General features: G+C 45.1%; 1 protein-coding gene across 2 annotated transcripts in view; it reads left to right on the top strand.

Moving 5' to 3' along the window:
* Positions 1-20,228, top strand: part of KDM3B (lysine demethylase 3B) — a 266,148-nt gene that overhangs the window by 23,005 nt on the left and 222,915 nt on the right. Inside the window, exon 2 of one of the 2 annotated variants that reach the window (XM_033927118.1) lies at positions 3,488-3,652. The exons of the other annotated variant lie outside the window; for it this stretch is intronic. Coding sequence (XP_033783009.1) covers positions 3,488-3,652 — 165 coding nt within the window. The remainder of the gene's footprint in view (positions 1-3,487; positions 3,653-20,228) is intronic. 2 annotated transcript variants of the gene reach the window in all.

Below are 20,228 nucleotides of genomic sequence, written 5' to 3'. Positions count from 1 at the left end.
TTTTACTCTCCACCACCTCTCTCGGGAGCGCATTCCAGGCATCCACTACACTCTCCGTAAAGTAGAATTTCCTAACATTGCCCCTGAATCTACCACCCCTCAACCTCAAATTATGTCCTCTGGTTTTACCATTTTCCTTTCTCTGGAAAAGATTTTGTTCTACGTTAATACTCTTCAAGTATTTGAACGTCTGAATCATATCTCCCCTGTCTCTCCTTTCCTCTAGGGTATACATATTCAGGGCTTCCAGTCTCTCCTCATATGTCTTCTGGCGCAAGCCTCCTATCATTTTCGTCGCCTTCCTCTGGACCGCCTCACTTCTTCTTACGTCTTTCGCCAGATACGGTCTCCAAAACTGAACACAATACTCCAAGTGGGGCCTAACCAATGACCTGTACAGGGGCATCAACACCTTCTTCCTTCTACTGACTACGCCTCTCTTTATACAGCCCAGCATCCTACTGGCAGCAGCCACTGCCTTGTCACACTGTTTTTTCGCCTTTAGATCTTCGGACACTATAACCCCAAGGTCCCTCTCCCCGTCCGTGCATATCAGCTTCTCTCCTCCCAGCATATACGGTTCCTTCCTATTATTAATCCCCAAATGCATTACTCTGCATTTCTTTGCATTGAATTTTAGTTGCCAGGCATTAGACCATTCCTCTTACTTTTGCAGATCCTTTTTCATATTTTCCACTCCCTCTTCGGTGTCTACTCTGTTACAAATCTTAGTATCATCTGCAAAAAGGCACACTTTTCCTTCTAACCCTTCAGCAATGTCACTCACAAACATATTGAACAGGATTGGCCCCAGCACCGAAACCCTGAGGGACTCCACTAGTCACCTTTCCTTCCTTCGAGCGACTTCCATTAACCATCACCCTCTGGCGTCTGTCCGACAGCCAGTTTCTGACCCAGTTCACCACTTTGGGTCCTAACTTCAGCCCTTCAAGTTTGTTCAACAGCCTCCTATGAGGAACTGTATCAAAGGCTTTGCTGAAATCCAAGTAAATTACATCTAGCATATGTCCTCGATCCAGCTCTCTGGTCACCCAATCAAAATATTCAATCAGGTTCGTTTGGCACGATTTACCTTTTGTAAAGCCATGTTGCCTCGGATCCTGTAACCCATTAGATTCAAGGAAGTACACTATCCTTTCTTTCAGCAACACTTCCATTATTTTTCCAACAACTGAAGTGAGGCTCACCGGCCTGTAGTTTCCTGCTTCATCCCTGTGACTACTTTTATGAATAGGGACCACATCCGCTCTCCTCCAATCCCCAGGAATCACTCCCGTCTCCAGAGATTTGTTGAACAAGTCTTTAATAGGACTCGCCAGAACCTCTCTGAGCTCCCTTAGTATCCTGGGATGGATCCCGTCTGGTCCCGTTGCTTTGTCCACCTTCAGTTTTTCAAGTTGCTCATAAACACCTTCCTCCTTGAACGGCGCAGAATCTACTCTATTTTCTCGTGTAACTTTGCCAGACAGTCTCGGTCCTTCTCCAGGATTTTCTTCTGTGAACACAGAACAGAAGTATTTGTTTAGCACATTTGCTTTCTCCTCATCACTCTCCACATATTTGTTCCCAGCATCTTTTAGCCTAGCAATTCCATTTTTTATCTTCCTCCTTTCACTAATATATCTGAAAAAATTTTTATCTCCCTTTTTTACATTTTTAGCCATTTGTTCTTCCGCCTGTGCCTTCGCCAAACGTATCTCTCTCTTGGCTTCTTTCAGTTTCACCCTGTAGTCCTTTCTGTTCTCCTCTTCTTGGGTTTTTTTATATTTCATGAACGCCAACTCTTTCGCCTTTATTTTCTCAGCCACTAGGTTGGAGAACCATATCGGCTTCCTTTTTCTCTTGTTTTTATTGATTTTCTTCACATAAAGGTCCGTAGCCATTTTTATTGCTCCTTTCAGCTTAGACCACTGTCTTTCCACTTCTCTTATGTCCTCCCATCCTAACAGCTCTTTCTTCAGGTACTTTCCCATTGCATTAAAGTCCATACGTTTGAAATCTAGGACTTTAAGTATCGTGCGGCCGCTCTCCACTTTAGCCGTTATATCAAACCAAACCGTTTGATGATCGCTACTTCCCAGGTGAGCACCCACTCGAACATTAGAGATACTCTCTCCATTTGTGAGGACCAGATCCAATATCGCTTTTTCCCTTGTGGGTTCCGTCACCATTTGTCTGAGCAGAGTCTCTTTAAAGGCATCCACAATCTCCCTACTTCTTTCCGATTCCGCAGACGGAACATTCCAGTCCGCATCCGGCAGGTTGAAATCTCCCAACAGCAGAACCTCCTCTTTCCTTCCAAACTTTTGGATATCCACAATCAGATCCTTATCAATTTACTGCGATTGAGTCGGAGGTCTGTAGACTACACCCACGTAGATAGAAGTTCCATCTTCTCTTTTCAGAGCAATCCATATCGCTTCTTCCTCTCCCCAGGTCCCTTGCATTTCGGTCGCTTGGATATTGATCTTTACATAGAGAGCTACTCCTCCACCTTTATGACAATCTCTGTCCTTCCTAAAAAGATTATATCCCGGTATGTTTGCATCCCATCCATGTGATTCACTGAACCATGTCTCTGTGTTAGCAACAATATCTAGATCTGCCTCTAACATCAGGGCTTGCAGATCATGAACTTTGTTGCTTAGACTGTGAGCATATTGTGCCCATCTTGTTGGGTGGTGTGAATATCAGAGGGTTCTAGGCCGGTCAGGGGTTTCCTAGCAGTTGATTGCATAGGTTATAGAATACTAGGAGTTATGCACTTCACACCAGCCTTTGTTTGACATGGTTTAAGTGCTTGTATTTAAAGTTAACAATCCCTCTTGAGCCAAGTGAAAACTCTGGGAAATGAGATTCAGAATAGTGCAACATTGGAGGGAGAGGGGAAGGAAGGGAGCCAAATGAGACAAAGCACAACTTTTTGCATCCACTTAAAACGAAGTCATTTTTGGCTGAAACCAAAACATGGCCAAAAATTAAAAGAATCTTTTGGCGAAAACACAGCATTAAAAGGCTTTTGGGTCAGTTTCAGTGCCTTAACCAAAACCAAAATGTGGTCATCCTCTGGCTGATTCCCTATTAAATTCCTAGTGCTACTGCTGTGGGACTGAGAGGAGCTACCAATATAGTCTCCATGATAGCAGGAGAAGGAGACATTCATGATTGATGGTAGAGTGTAATGGAAAAAATTATTGTGGACAAAATCTAGTAAGCTTTGTAGGGTAGAGTGTTTAGCTGGCAGAGTATGTCCTACATTTTTGCTGGGTCAGTCTAGGTTGAGGGGAAATTCTGGAACTGGCAGGATATCAGGTGGCGTCCCTGGATCAATATTAATGAGAATCCTGAAGGGAACTGGTGAATATAGGAAGTATAGAATTCTTTCCATAACAAAATGATCACATGGTATGTTGCACTGAGGTAAATTTGCTACTTTTATTATGAAATCTATACATTTCTTCCGCAGGTGTTTGTAGAGTTTGATTCCACATGGAAACAGAATTCTTGGGTGAAAATTCATGAAGATAATGTATTGGTCATTTTGTTAGAAGGGTCTTTGGTTTGGGCTCCTCGAGAAAATCCAGTTATGATTCAGGGAAACCCAGTATCTTCTGCACATTGGCCTGCACTGGTGAGTATCTTGGAGTATGCTGATTTTTATCTTTGCTGTTCCTTAATGGAGGACTTTGAATTTGTCTAAATTGTTTGCAATTAGTAGTTGAATTTGACATTAACCGCCTGTTATTCAGCATTATTTAACTGACCAGAAATGTCTCCTGGCCAAGTAAACAGCGCTGAGCAAGCTAACCATGAATATTTAGTGGGAGATAACCAGCTATTCACAGATAGTGGCTAGCTTGGTCACTGGTTGTGTCGAGCAACTTAGCTGATTAATGCTAATATTCCTTCACTGACCTGTTACATTTAACGGCCAGATAGACTCACATAAGTAGCAGGTCTGTCTTTGGCTGCTATAAGTTACCTGGTAAACTTAACTGGCTGTGTTTCTAGCAGCCAAAAACCCCCCTGGAAATTCAATATCGGTCACCAAATACAGTCCGGCATTCAATTTCTGGGTTTACCGCCAACTGCAGGAGATAGCTGGGCTGCCTCCAGTGGTCAGAATATTGAGCCCTGAGTTTATAAAATGTAAATCATGAGTAACAGACAATCAATTATTAAATGAATGGATATACAATTAAAATTTAAACTAACACAAAATCAAACACTTCCATGAATGTGGAAGACTTGTTTAACTCTTTCATATGTGGGAATATATATTCATGTCTTTGATGGTGTAAGTTCAGGGAGTCTTGAATATGACTTATTACAAAAGCTATGTGAAAGTTAAAAGCAATGCTACAGCACAGTGCAGTCCTTGCAAAAGCTGTCTTGCAAGCTATACAGTATTGTATGCAGTCTGATACTTGGGGGTCACACGTTTGCCTCAGCTGCCTTGCCCTACTTTTAGTCCTGCAGTAGTTACAGGTTAAAGACTTTTACATGCAGACCAACCCACTAATAGGCCACTAAGCCAGCTGGAATCTAAAGAAGCACGGCCTGGGCTTTGCAGTCCCCAGTTCTGTCTAACACCAGCTCTAGCAGGATATATTCTAAATCTGATATATTCTAATCACAAAACAGAAAATAAAATTTGTTATCTCATCATTTTATTCTTCAAATCATGTTGGTCTCAGGCGCTGGTCTCTGTTTTCTTTTGTCTTTTCTTAACTCACTTGCCAGGGTCTTCTGACCACTTGACATTTTTTCTTTCTCCATACTCACCTTCCATCTTCTATTTCTGTGCATGTATTGTTAAGAACATAAGCATCGCCTCTGCTGAGTCAGACCATGGGTCCATCATGCCCAGCAGTCCGCTCCCGTGGCGGCCCCCAGGTCCATGACCTGTAAGTGATCTTTTACCTAAAACTTTTTATTCCCTAATCATTTAATATCCTGTATAGTAACCCTCTATCTATACCCTTCAATCTCCTTTTCCTTCAGGAAACCATCCAATCCCTTTTTGAAACCCAAAATCGTACTCTGCCCTACCACCTCCTCTGGAAGCGCATTCCAGGTGTCCAACACCCTCTGAGTGAAGAAGAACTAAAGTCGAGCCAGCATGGCTTCTGCAAGGGCAGGTCATGCCTCACGAACTTATTATACTTCTTAAGGGGGTAACCAGCCAGGTGGATAAAGGGGAATCCATAGATATCATTTACCTTGACTTCCAAAAAGCCTTCGACAAGGTGCCACACGAAAGACTACTAAGGAAGCTATGGAACCATGGGGTGCAAGGGGAGGTCCACCGATGGATCAAAAACTGGCTGGCGGACAGGAAACAGAGGGTTGGAGTAAAGGGACATTACTCAGACTGGCAATGGGTCACGAGCGGAGTTCCACAGGGGTCGGTGCTGGGACCGCTCCTATTCAATATATTCATTAACGAACTGGAGGCAGGAACAAAATGTGAGGTTATTAAATTTGCGGATAACACCAAACTATATCGCAAGGTCAATAACATGGAGGACTGTGAAGATCTCCAAAAAGATCTGACAACACTGGAAAAATGGGCCAAAAGTGGCAAATGAGTTTCAACATAGGGAAATGCAAGGTCATGCATATAGGGAAAAAACCCCCGATGTTCACTTACAAAATGGGGGGATCAACGCTAGGGGTGAAAGAGACCTGGGAGTGATGGTAGACACAACATTGAAGGCGTCGGCGCAGTGTGCCACGGCCTCAAGGAAAGCAAACAGAATGTTGGGTATCATTAAGAAGGGTATCACGACCAGGACAAAGGAAGTCATCCTGCCACTGTATCGTGCTATGGTGTGCCCGCACCTGGAGTACTGTGTTCAGTTCTGGTCGCCGTACCTCAAGAAGGACATGGAGGTACTTGAGAGGGTCCAGAGAAGAGCAACTAAGCTAATAAAGGGCATGGAGGACCTCTCATATACTGACAGACTGAAAAAGCTAGGGCTTTTCTCCCTGGAAAAGTGGAGACTTAGAACAAACGCCAGGAAGTTCTTTTTCACACAGAGGGTGGTGGATATATGGAACGTGCTACCAGAGGATGTGATAAACAGGAGCACGCTACAGGGGTTCAAAGACAAAGGGATTGAGGGGTACAGCTAAGAGTAGAGGTAGATTTTAGGGATGGGATTAGAGGTAAGTTACAAAATTAATCAGGGACCACTGTTCAGGCACTAGGCCTGATGGGCCGCCGCGGGAGCGGACCGCTGAGCAAGATGGACCTCTGGTCTGACTCAGTGGGGGCAACTTCTTATGTTCTTAACTTCCTAACATTTGTTCTGAATCTGTTTCCTTTCAATTTTTCTGAATGCTCTCTTGTTTTTGTTGCCCCCGCTAGTCTGAAGAATCTGTCCCTCTCTACCTTCTCTATACCCTTCATGATTTTATAAGTTTCTATCATGTCCCATCTAAGTCTCCGCTTTTCCAGGGAAAAGAGCCCCAGCCTCTCTAGCCTTTCAGCATATGAAAGGTTTTCCGTGCCTATTATCTTCCTTGTTGCTCTTCTCTGGACCCTCTCGAATATCGCCATATCCTTCTTAAGGTACGGTGACCAGTATTGAACGCAGTACTCCAGATGCAGGCGCACCATTGCCCAATACAGTGGCAGGATAACTTCCTTCGTTCTGGTAGTGATACCTTTTTTGATAATGCCCAACATTCTGTTTGTCTTCTTTGAGGCCGCTGCGCATTGTTTTATCCACCAAAACCCCCAAGTCCTTTTCCAGTTTGCCTTCCCCCAGTACCATCCCCCCATTGTGTAGTTATAGAAACATAGAAACATAGAAGATGACGGCAGAAAAGGGCTACAGCCCATCAAGTCTGCCCACTCTGCTTACCCACCCCCTGTCTATGCCCTAATGACCCAATTTCCTTATCTTGACCCTCGTAGGGATCCCACATGGGTATCCCATTTATTCTTAAAGTCTGGCACGCTGTCTGCCTCGATCACCTGCACTGGAAGCTTGTTCCAATGATCAACCACTCTCTCTGTGAAGAAATACTTTCTGGTGTCGCCATGAAATTTTCCGCCCCTGAGTTTGAGCGGGTGCCCTCTTGTGGCCGAGGGTCCCTTGAGAAAGAAAATATCATCTTCCACTTCGACACGTCCCGTGAGGTACTTAAATGTTTCGATCATGTCTCCCCTCTTCCTACGTTCCTCAAGAGTGTAGAGCTGCAATTTGTTCAGTCTCTCTTCGTACGAGAGACCCTTGAGCCCCGAGATCATCCTGGTGGCTGTCCGTTGAACCGATTCAATTCTGCGCACATCTTTACTGTAATGTGGCCTCCAGAATTGCATACAGTACTCCAGATGAGGTCTCACCATGGCCCTGTACAACGGCATTATGACTTCAGGCTTTCGGCTGACGAAACTTCTATTGATACAACCCAATATCTGCCTTGCCTTAGATGAAGCCTTCTCCACTTGATTGGCAGTTTTCATGTCTGCACTGATGATTACTCCTAAATCTCGTTCTGCTGAAGTCCTAGTTAAAGTTTCTCCGTTCAAGAAGTACGTCCTGCATGGATTTCCGCTTCCGAGGTGCATGACCTTACATTTCTTAGCATTGAAGCCTAGCTGCCAGGTTGAAGACCAACTTTCCAATGTAAGCAGGTCCTGCGCCATATAATTCTGTAAACTGCATTCACTTACTATATTACATAGTTTGGCATCATCGGCGAATAGTGTTATTTTACCTTGAAGCCCTTGAGTCAGATCCCCTATGAATATGTTGAAAAGGAGTGGACCCAGGACTGAGCCCTGCGGCACTCCACTGGTCACCTCCGATGTTTTAGAGAGGGTACCATTAACCACCACCCTCTGAAGTCTGCCACTCAGCCAATCATTGACCCATGCAGTTATACATCGGGTTTCCTTTCCCCATGTTCAGCATCTCCCTTCTCTATGTCTCCTATACGTCCCATTCTAGTATTTCTCCTGTACCCATCTCCTTGTCTTCATCATCTCACCATTCTCTGATCCCCCTGCCCTGTGTACAGTATCACTCCTCTAAATCCCTAGTCCCCCTAAGTCCAACATCTTCCTTCTGCGTTCTTATTCTCCCCCATGTCTAGCCATCTTCTGTCTGTGTCCATATACCACCCTAATGCAGCATTCCCCTTTTTGTCCCTGTTCCCTTGCCCCCATCCATGCCCACCATCAACCCTCTTTTTGTATATCTCACTGTGTCCAGCTTCTCCCCTCTCTTACACCAATGTGTCTCTCACACTCTTTCTTTCCCTCCATCCCTTCGCTACGTTCAATATTTCATTCACTCTTCCTTCATCCAATTGGTTCAGCTTTTCTCCTTTTCTTCCCTTCTCTCTCCTCCTCCCTCCAGGTCCTGCACCTCTCTCCTTTCCCTCTAGCCCCCTTCCTATGGGTCCAACACCTCTATCCCCAGGTGTGGGTCTGGCACCTATCCCTTCCCTCTAGCTCCAGTCACCCCCCCCCAACATGGGCCCAGCACTTCTTTCCCCCAATCCCCAGACCAGATCCAGCAACTGTTTCCCTTTCCTTAAATTCCAGCCAGTCTAGCAGCCCAAGCAACCCCACTCCCCCTTCGCAGGTGTAGCAGCAGCCCCCCCACAGTCATGGGTCCAACAGCCCCCCTCCCTCCCTCACAATTGTGAGGGACAAACAGCAACCCCCCTTCCGGGTCAGCCCCTTTGTACCTCCCACCCTGGGCCAACCAGCTTCTTAGAAGCTTCATCAACAAAGAGGCAACGTTGCAGGCCTGCCCCGGGACATTCCTCCAGTTGAGTCCCCCCTCCTGATGTAACTTATGACAAAACCGGATGTTACAATGGAAAGAGGGACTTTGCCGGAGGAAGGTCCCAGAGCAGGTCTGTGATGTTTCTCTTCATTGATGAAGCTTCTAAGAGGTTAGTAGGCCCGGAGCGGGAGGTGCAAAGGGGCTGACCTGGTAAGGGAGTCGCAGCATTTTTTTTTGTGTGTGTGTGTGGGGGGGGTTTTGCCATTTGACCCGCGATCAGGAGGGAGGAAAGCTATTTGAGCCGCAGTCGTGAGGGAGGGGGGCGGGCTGCTGGACTCACGATCACGAGGGGGGGGAGGTTGCCAGACCTGCAATTCTGAAAATCTATCAAAATCACTCTGTTTGACAAATTCATCACCTAAACAGACCAATCCATGCTCACTACGCTTTTTCCCCCTACAACCCAAAGCAATCTTCAGGCAATTCCTACCCCTCTCACTTTCCCTTCCACTTTCAACCCCTCTTACATTTCCCTCTACTACTACCCTTTCTTCTGTAACTTTCCCCTCATGCATTTGTAATTCGCTGAATGTCCAGCCTTCTTTCGATGTTGAACCGCCTAGAAGTCATCTGACTATGGCGGTATAGAAAAATAAAGTTATTATTATTATTATTAAAGTGATGCACATCGGGAAGAATAATCCAAGTCATAGTTACCTTATGCTAGGGTCCATCTTAGGAGTCAGCACCCAAGGAAAAGATCTGGGTGTCACTGTAGACAGTACACTGAAATCCTCTGCCCAATATGCTGTTGAGGCAAAAAAAGCAAATAGGATGTTAGGAATTATTAAGAAAGGAATGGTAAATAAGACTGAGAATATTATAATGCTTCTGTATCACTCCGTGATGCGTTCTCAGCTTCAGTATTGCGCACAGTTCTGGTTCACTGTATCTCAAAAAAGATACAGTGTAATTAGAAAAGGTTTGAAGACAAGCAACTAAATTGATAAAGGGGATGGAACTCTTGTATGAGGAAAGACTAAAGAATTTGGGGCTCTTCAGTTTGGAAAAGAGACAGATGAGGGGGGTATATGATTGCCAAAGAGGGAAAAACTCATAGTAACAATTTTTTCAAGTACATCAAAAGCAGAAAACTGTGAGGGAATCCGTGGGACCGTTTGATGATCAAGGAGCGAAAGGGGTGCTCAGGGAGTATAAGGCCATAGCAGAGAGGCTGAATGAATTCTTTGCTTCGGTCTTTACGGAAGATGTAAGAAATCTTCCTGAACTGGAAATTATATTCAAGTGTGATGAGGTGGAGGAATTGAAAGAAATCTCAGTGAACCTGGAAGATGTACTGTATTATCATGCATATAACGCGCGCGTTATACACGATTTTACAAACCGTGCATAACCATGCGCGTTATACGCGTGAGCGCGTTTTACAACTTTTTTTTTACATAGTTCCCCCCCCCCCCCGACGTCCGATTCACCCCGCAGGACTGCTCGCATCCCCACCCCGAAGGACCGCTCGCACGCACTTGCACCCGCACCCCCACCCCGAAGGACCGCTCGCACCCCCATAGCCTCCCGACCCCCCCCCCCATCATGGAGAAGCTCCTACCGTTGTCCTGCTGCTTCCTCTGCCAGCGGTCCCGGCCCTTCTGTGAGCCCTGCGTCTGTGCTGCTTCCTCTTTCGGCGGTCCCGCCCTTTCTCTGACGTCAGAGAAAGGGCGGGACCGCCGGAAGAGGAAGCAGCGCAGACGCAGGGCTCACAGAAGGGCCGGGACCGCCGGCAGAGGAAGCAGCAGGACAGCGGTAGGAGCTTCTCCATGATGGGGGGGGTCGGGAGGCTGTGGGGGTGCGAGCGGTCCTTCGGGGTGGGGGTGCAGGTGCGAGTGCGTGCGAGCGCTCCTTCGGGGTGGGGGTGCGAGCGGTCCTGCGGGGGGGTGAATCGGACGTCAGGGGGGGACATCAGGCTTTCAGGGTGGGGACAGGACTTCAAGGGGGAGAGGAGAGTCAGGGCAGGCGAAAGGAGAGTCGGGGCGGCCAGAGGAGAATCAGGCGGCCAGAGGAGAGTCGGGGCGGGCGAAAGGAGAGTCGGGCGGCGACGGGAGAGTCGGGGCGGCATGCGCGGTATACGGGGTGCGCGGTATATAAAAATTTCTTTACACAAATTACAGTTTCCCGCGCGCTATACCCGTGTGCGCGTTTTACACGGGTGCGCGGTATATGAGTGAAAATACGGTACTAAGCCAAATCAACAAGTTAAAGATTGATAAATCACATGGACTGGATGGTATACATCCCAGGGTACTGAAAGAACTCAAACATGATATTGCTGATCTGTTAGTGATGTATGACCTGTTGCTAAAATTGTCTGTAGTACCTGAAGATTGGAGGGTGGCTAGTGTTATTCCAGTTTTTAAAAAGGGGTCCAAGGGAGATCCAGGGAATTACAGACCGATAAGCCTGACAGTGGAAACAGTTATAAAAAAAACAGTAGAAACAGTTATAAAAAATAAAATTGTGGAATATGTAGACAAACATGATTTAATGAGACAGAGTCAGCATGGGTTCAGCCGAGGGAGATCTTGCCTCACCAATTTGCTTCACTTCTTTGAAGGTGTGAATAAACATGTGGATAAAAGGTGAGCCAGTTGATGTAGTGTATCTAGATTTCCAGAAAGCTTTTGATAAAGTTCCCATGAGAGGCTCCTGAGAAAATTAAAGAGTCATGGAATAGGAGGCAATGTTCAATTGTGGATTAAGAATTGGTTATCGGACAGAAAACAAAGAGTAGGATTAAATGGCCATTTTTCTCAGTGGAGGAGGGTAAATAGTGATGTGCCACAGGGATCTGTACTGGGACCGGTGCTACCTAACTTACTTATAAATGATCAGAAACTACGAGTGAGATGACTAAATTTGCAGATGACACTAAACTGTTCAAAGTTGTTAAAATGCTTGCGGACTGTGAAAACCTGCAGGAAGACCTTAGGAAATTGGAAGATTGGGCATCCAAATGGCAGATGAAATTTAATGTGGACAAATGCAAAGTAATGCACATTGGGAAGAATAATCCAAATCATAGTTACCGGATGCTAGGGTCCACCTTGAGGGTCTGCGCTCAAGAAAAAGATCTGGGTGTCATCATGAACAATTCACTGAAACTTTCAGCCCAATGTGTGGCAGCAGCCAAGAAAGCAAACAAGATGCTAGGAATTATTAGAAAAAGGATGGTACACAAGACTAATAATGCCTCTGTATCACTCAATGGTGTGACCTCACCTTGAGTATTGCATTCAGTTCTGGTTTCCTTATCTCAAAAAAGATATAGCAGCATTAGAAAAGGTTAAAAGAAAAGGAAAGATTAAAGAGATTAGGGTTCTTCAGCTTGTAATAGAGATGGCTGAAAGGGAGATATGATTGAAGTCAACAAAATCGTGAGTAGTGTAGAATGGGTATAAGTGGATCGATTTTTATTGCATCAAGATTTACAAAGACATAGGGACACTCAATGAAGTTACAGAGTAATACTTTTAAAATCAATAGGAGGAAATATTTTTTCACTTGGAGAATAGTTGAGCTCTGGAATGTGTTGCCAGAGGATGTGGTAAGAGTGGTTAATGTAGCTGGTTTAAAAAAAAAAAAAGTTTAGACATGTTCCTAGAGGAAAAGTCCATAAACTGCTGTTGAGACAGACATGGGAGAAGCCACTGCTTTCCCTGGATTGGTGACATGGAATTCTGCTACTATTTGGGTTTTTGCCAGGTATTTGTGACTTAGATTGGCCTTCGTGAAGACGAGATACTGGGCTAGATGGACCAGTAAGGCTTATTCTTCAGTTCTTATTACTCTTTTCCATAAGTAGAAATGATGTTGGAAAAAGTGTATATGTAGGGAAGAGGAGTACTTTGAAGGGGACCCAATGGAATAAGCTATAAGATTGTTTAATAGATTTTTATAAAATCAGTCCTGGAACTTTTTGAATAGACCTCGTATGAATACGATATAATCAATAAACCGTTTCCAAGATATACCCTGTGAATAATAGTAACTAGTATAAATATTTAATTCTTCAAATTGATTAATATAGACACGCAGTGGATGGGGCTACTATGGCACCGATTACCACCCCCTTTATCTGAAAAAAAAATAAAAAATATAGCATTGTTCAAATTCAAAATAATTATGTTCAACTATAAATTGCATTAATGATGTCAATAAATTTAATTTGTCCCCCAATATAGATAAGTTGACCAAATTCAACTACTTGTACTGCTTGCCCCTGTGAGATATTAGTATACCCTGAAATGACATCCATAGTAACTAAAATGATCTTTTCTTTGCTTGACCCAATTAAGATTTTTAATATCTGTATATAATGTAGTGAATCTTGCACTTATGAAATAGCTCTATTAACTGCAGATTAGAAACATAGAAACATAGAAAGTGACGGCAGAAAAGGGCCAAGGCCCATCAAGTCTGCCCACTCTATTGACCCACCCCCTTAGCTACTCTTTGAGAGATCGCACTCTGATGACCCATCCCCTCTTAGAGATCCGACATGAGCATCCCATCTGTTTTTCAAATCTGGCACGCTGCTGGCCTCGATCACCTGTACAGGAAGCTCATTCCAATTGTCAACCACTCTTTCGGTGAAGAAGTACTTCCTGGTGTCGCCATGAAACTTCCCGCCCATTATTTTCAGCGGATGCCCCCTTGTGGCCGAGGATCCTCTAAGAAAGAAAATATCATCTTCTACCTCGATACGACCAGTGATATACTTAAACGTCTCAATCATGTCTTCCCTCTCTCTACTTTCTTCGAGAGAGTATAGCCACAATTTGTTCAGCCTTTCTTCGTACGAGAGATCCTTGAGCCCCGAGACCATCCTTGATGGGCTGTAGCCCTTTTCTGCCGTCATCTTCTATGTTTCTATGTTTCTATCCTGGTGGCCATTCGCTGAACCGACCCAACTCTCAGCACATCTTTACGGTAATGTGGCCTCCAGAATTGTACGCAGTACTCCAGATGAGGCCTCACCATGGTTCTGTACAATGGCATTATGACGTCGGGCTTCCGACTAACAAAACTTCTCTGGATACAACCCAGCATTTGCCTTGCCTTGGATGAAGCCTTCTCCACTTGATTGGCAGTTTTCATGTCTTCACTAATGTTCACCCCCAGATCATGTTCTGCTGTAGTCCTTGTCAAGGTCTCTACATTCAATGTGTACGTTCTGCGCGGATTATTGTTGCCAAGGTGCATGATCTTGCATTTTTTAGCGTTGAAGCTAAGCTGCTAGGTCGAGGACCAATGTTCCAATAGAAGCAGGTCTTGCGTTATGCTGTCGGACAAATTGCTGTTACGTACAATGTTACATAGTTTGGCATCGTCGTCGAATAATGTTATTTTACCCTGAAGCCCTTGAGTCATGCCACTCATGAATATGTTGAAAAGGATCGGGCCCAAGACTGAGCCCTGCAGCACACCACTGGTCACCTCTGACGTTTTGGAGAGGGTACCATTAACCACTACCCTCTGAAATCCACCATTCAGCCAATCGTTGACCCATGCAGTTAGTGTTTCACCTAATCCCATCGATTTCATCTTGCTCAATAACCTGCGGTGGGGGATGCTATCAAAAAATTTGCTGAAGTCCAAGTACATGACGTCCAGGGACTGTAAATAAAAGTCCACATATTGGGACATGTATGTTCCCAGGATCTTTGGACAACTTTTATATAAAATTTAAATTCTTTAGAAGATATAAGCCCATCCAAATTTGCCTATTATTTAAAAATAGGTACAATTAATTTTCCTGTATAGAGTATATTAGGCTCCATTTTATTTTGCAATGGCTATACCCTTGACTAAAAGGATAGAACCCTTAGGTCAAACTGGCAATAGAAACATAGAAAAATGAAGGCAGATAGAGACCACAGGGCCTATCTAATCTGCCTAAATATTCCTACTCTTCCAAGTTTCAAATTTATTAAAAATTTCTTATACCGCCTAATTAGGCTTCTATGCGGTCTACAATACTAATAATACATATAAAAGATACATTAAAATCAAGTTAAAATTAATGAAGCTGGACAATACTAAGGAAAGTTTGTTCAACAAACTTCTTGACTAACAGACCTCACCAGACATAAGGAGAAGGGCAAGAACTACAATATTTGCAAAAAAGGACATAAAATGGAAGAACGCTAGGAAGGGAAAAACCCAGAAGAGACCTAATTTGTCCTTAGAAGGGCAGTTATTATCTGAAAGCATCCTGGAGCAAGAAAGTTTTTAGATTGTATTTGAATTGATTTAAAGCAGATGTTGCCCGTAGGTAATTAGGCATGGAATTCCATAGGGTGGATGCTGTAACGGTAAAATTGTTAGCTGTCATGGTGTTAATTAGCCTCAGAGATGGTATAGTAAGAAGATTCTGTGACATGGAGCGATGAGCTTTTGATGTGCTGTAAGGGATGAGGAGTCTGTCATTAAATTCGGGCTGGTTACTTTGACAGATTTTAAACATAAGAACTGCCGCTGCTGGGTCAGACCATTTGTCCATCGTACCCAGCAGTCTGCTCACGCGGCGGCCCCCAGGTCAAAGACCAGTGCTCTAAATGAGTCCAGCCTCATCTGCATATATTCCAGTTTAGCAGGAACTTGTCCAACTTTGTCTTGAATCCCTGGAGGGTGGTTTCCCCTATAACAGACTCCGGAAGAGCGTTCCAGTTTTCTACCACTCTCTGGATGAAGAAGAACTTCCTTACGTTTGTACGGAATCTATCCCCTTTCAACTTTAGAGAGTGCCCTCTCGTTCTCCCTACCTTGGAAAGGGTGAACAATCTGTCTTTATCTGCTAAGTCTATTCCCTTCAGTATTTTGAATGTTTCAATCATGTCCCCTCTCAGTCTCTTTTCAAGGGAGAAAAGGCCCAGTTTCTCTAATCTCTCAGTGTACGGCAACTCCTCCAGCCCCTTAACCATTTTAGTCGATCTTCTCTGGACCCTTTCGAGTAGTACTGTGTCTTTCTTCATGTATGGCGACCAGTGCTGGATGCAGTACACCAGGTGAGGGCGCACCATGGCCCAGTACAGTGGCATGATAACCTCCAATCTGTTCGTGATCCTCTTCTTAATTATTCCTAGCATTCTGTTCACCCTTTTCGCCACCGCCGCGCATTGCGCGGATGACTTCATCGACTTGTCAATCAGAACTTCCAAGTCTCTTTCTTGGGAGGTCTTTCCAAGTACCGCCCCTGACATCCTGTATTAATACATGAGATTTTTGTTACTGACATGCATCACTTTACACTTATCCATGTTGAACCTCATTTGACATGTCGATGCCCATTTCTCGAGCTTGATGACCCTTGGATGGATGCCATCTGGTCCCAGGGATTTATCGCTCTTAAGCCTATCAATCTGCCTGCTTATCTCTTCTAGACTGATCGTCAACCCTATCAGTTTCCCGTCTTCATTTCCAGAAGTAGGATCTTGTAACTGATTCTATGTTCGACAGGTAACTAATGTGATTTGTACAGAAGTGGGGAAACATGATCATATTTTTATCCCAGGACAAGTATGCAGCCTATTCTCACATATGGGTTATGTCATCGACGGAGCCCCGATGCGGAAGCCTCGCAAGCATACTTGTTTTTAGAAACTAGAAGTTTTGAGTCAGCCGCACTGCGCATGCGCTAGTGCCTTCCCGCCCAGCACAGGGCACATCTCCTCAGTTCTCAGTTTTCCGCAGAGCCGAGAAGTCCCTCTTTGACTCTCTGCGTTTAACTTACTTATGTCTGAACCGCAAGGCACAGGCGGAATAGAAATCTCTTTATGTCGTGCCTTCTCTCACCGCGGTTTGTGTTTTTTTTCTTCACGAATCGCTGTATTTCTGTTATTTCTTTTATTTCTAGTTAAAAAAAAAAAATTATTTCTTCCGTTCGGCTGCCGGGGCAGGCTGCTTGGCCGCAGACCAGGGGCTTCGACTTTGCGGCGGCTGTTTTTCTTCCTATGTCCCGACCAGCAACAGGCTTCAAGAAGTGTAGCCAGTGTCAACGTGCGATTTCTCTCACGGACCCACACAGTAGGTGTCTCAAGTGCCTTGGGCCAGATCATCATCCGAAGTCATGCGAGCGCTGTGCTATTCTTCAACCTCGAGCTCTTAAACATCGTCTACTTTCAATGGAGAAGCTCTTTGGGATGGATTCGACCACTTCCTCGACTCCGAAGCTGATCTCAGTCTCACCTTTGACCGAGGGTCCTCATGTCTCCGCTGCTTCGACCTCGAGCCTCATCAGAACTTCTTCGTTTGCAGCGACTCTTTCCTCAATGACATCTGCTGTATCTTCCCCTGTATCCTCAGGTCAGATAGCTCAGCAGAAAGTTCCAGCGGTGGTGCTTAAGGTGCCTAAGACTTCCAAGTCGAAGCACATTTCCACTGTCTCTGTGGAACCTCCAGCCAAAGCAGGTGGTCCGGTTTCAGACGCAGATCCATCCTTGCTGGCTTCTTTCCAGACCATGTTAGAGAAGCTTGTTACTCTAATCCAGCCTGGGCATTCTGCAGACTCCCGCGAGGTCGAACCTCTTCCTATGCCTACACACACTATGCAGGGAGCAGAGTCTCTGCGAATGTCTGGTCTGACATCTGTGCACATGAAGCAAGGAGCAGATTCTTTGCAAGTGCCTCGACAGGAATCCTCACACTCCATACAAGGAGCAGAGTCTTTGGGAATGTATCGAGGTTCCTCCATCAAGCCTCTGGAGCTTCGATCTACAGCTTCCAGCCCTATCCATTTCTTGGTGGCATTGACTGTTTCCATCTCCGGGGCGAAGTCTCCTTGATCTTCAAGACCTGCTTCCAAGCACCATTCTCATCGATGATCGAGGCATACATCCAGGCATGGCTCTTCTTCCAAAGAGCGTCCTTCTTCAACTAAGCCTCAATCTATATCTTCAAGTTCTACTAGACCATTGACTCCTCGATCGAAGTCTCCACTTCCACACCTCAAGGACTCACCGGTTTCGATTGCTTCGTCCAAGTCTCCCTATTCTTTTGATGCCTTTTTTCCTGCCGAACCTTCATCTTCGACCTAGGCTGCCTCGACAACCTCGAGTCCTTCTCGAGGCAAGGCATTGGTGGATCAGCTATCTTTCTCTTCATTTCTTCGTCAGATGGCTATTGACTTGGACCTTCAATTGGATGCTGGTTCCAAATACTCTAAGGAGTATCTCGAAGTCATGCATCTTCCTCAACCTCCGGCAGAGTCACTTAAGCTTCCTCTTCATAAGCTTTTGTCTCAGACTTTTACCAGATGTCTGGAGACTCCTTATGCAATTCCAGCTGTTCCAGGCAAATTAGACTCCAGATATAAAACTCTCCATTGCAAAGGATTTGAGAATTCACAGTTATCTCACCAATCCCTACTTGTGGAGTCATCTTTGAAAAGGTTCCATCCTTCCAAGGTTTATGCTGGAAGGGAAGGGAAAACTATGGACAAATTCGGACGTCGCATCTATCAAAATGCCATGATGTCCTCTAAAGTCCTTAATTACAATTTCCATTTTATCACTTATTTTGAGTTTCTCATTGCTCTTTTGCCTGAATTTCTCAGTTATTTAGATACTCAAAAGCACTTTGAATTTCAAGAAGTCATAGCTTCTCTATCACAACTCAGATTTCATCTACTTTAGTCTTCTTACGATGCCTTTGAGTTGTCTGCCAGGGCGGCTGCTTGTTCTGTAGCAATGCACCGCCTTGCTTGGTTTTGTACCATTGGCATGGATCCTAATCTTCAGAACCACTTGGCTAATATTCCTTGTGCAGTCAATGACCTCTTTGATGAATCTATTGAGGCAGCCACCAAGAAATTGTCTGAGCATGAAAAATCCTTTGCTTCTACTGTCAGACCTAAGCCAAAGCCAGCTCCTGCCAAGCCTACACGCCCTCCTCCTATTTACCAGAGGTGTTTTGCTCTGAGAGTAGCTTCTTACACTTGCCTTCCTCCCAAGAAGCAGCAGAATCAGAAGCAACAGAAATCTCAACCCTCTGCCTTTTTGACTGTTTAAAACAGAGCATAACCTCCACCGTTCTGTATCTGAACAATCTTCCCCCTATTGGAGGTTGTCTCCATCATTTTTATCACCGATGGGAGACAATCACATCCGACCTCTGGATGCTGTCAATCATCAGGAAAGGATACTCTCTTCATTTCACTCAGGTTCCACCAGAGCTTCTTTTATGAGAGTATCCTTCCAGTCCATCCCAGACCGCCTTTCTTCTTTAGGAAGCTCAAGCTCTGCTTCGTCTCCATGGCATCGAACCAGTTCCTTTGGAACAGCAGAACAGGGGGGGGGGGGTTACTCCTGTTACTTCCTTGTTCCAAAGAAGATGGGCGATCTGCGGCCCATTCTGGATCTCAGGGCTCTCAAATTTTTAGTCAAAGAAACATTTTGCACGTTATCCCTGGCATCCCTTTATCCCCTCCTAGATCAGAACGACTGGTTATGCTCTCTGGATCTCAAGGAGGCTTATACTCATATTCCCATTCATCCGGCCTCCCGCTAATATCTCAGATTTCGGGTGGGGAATCTGCATTACCAATACAGAGTTCTACCCTTCGACCTGGTCTCGTCTCCCAGAGTGTTCACCAAGTGCCTGGTAGTGGTAGCTGCAGCTCTCAGAAACCATGTTCTTCAGGTATTTCCCTACCTGGATGACTGGCTCATCAAAGATTCAACATATCAAAGGGTTATTGTAGCGACCCAATGGACTACATGGTTCCTACAGAGTTTGGGATTCGAAATAAACTTTCCCAAATCCCAACTTCAACCCTCTCAGAATCTACAGTTCATTGGAGCTGTTCTGGATACTATCCAACTCCAAGCATTCCTCCCGCAACAACGTCTGGAAGCCCTCCTTCAACTCTGTCATACAGTGTCTTCCCGCTCCTCCATATCAGCGAGACACATGATGGTACTCCTAGGTCACATGGCCTCCACAGTACACGTGACTCCTTTTTCCAGACTTCACCTCAGAATTCCTCAGTGGATCCTGGCATCTCAGTGGACGCAGGTTTGCGACCCACTTTCTTGACACATTGCAGTCACTCCTTCATTGAGACAGTCTCTCCGCTGGTGGATGTTCTCTTCCAGTCTCTCCAGAGGCTTGCTGTTTCAAATGCCCCCTCATCAGAAGGTTCTCACAACAAATTCCTCGAGCTACGCTTGGGGCACTCCTCTCAATGGTCTCCGTACTCAAGGCCACTGGACTAGTACAGATCGTCAGTGTCACATCAATCTGTTGGAACTCAGAGCGATTTTCAAGGCTCTCAAAGCTTTTCAACATCTTCTTCAAGATCAGGTAGTCCTCATTTGAACCGACAACCAAGTCGCCATGTATTATGTCAACAAACAGGGAGGGACAGGATCTTCCTCCCTTTGTCAA

Source organism: Geotrypetes seraphini, chromosome 18 (genome assembly GCF_902459505.1).
Source record: "Geotrypetes seraphini chromosome 18, aGeoSer1.1, whole genome shotgun sequence".
NCBI lineage: Eukaryota > Metazoa > Chordata > Amphibia > Gymnophiona > Dermophiidae > Geotrypetes > Geotrypetes seraphini.
This window is presented reverse-complemented; position numbering and strand designations above follow the sequence as displayed.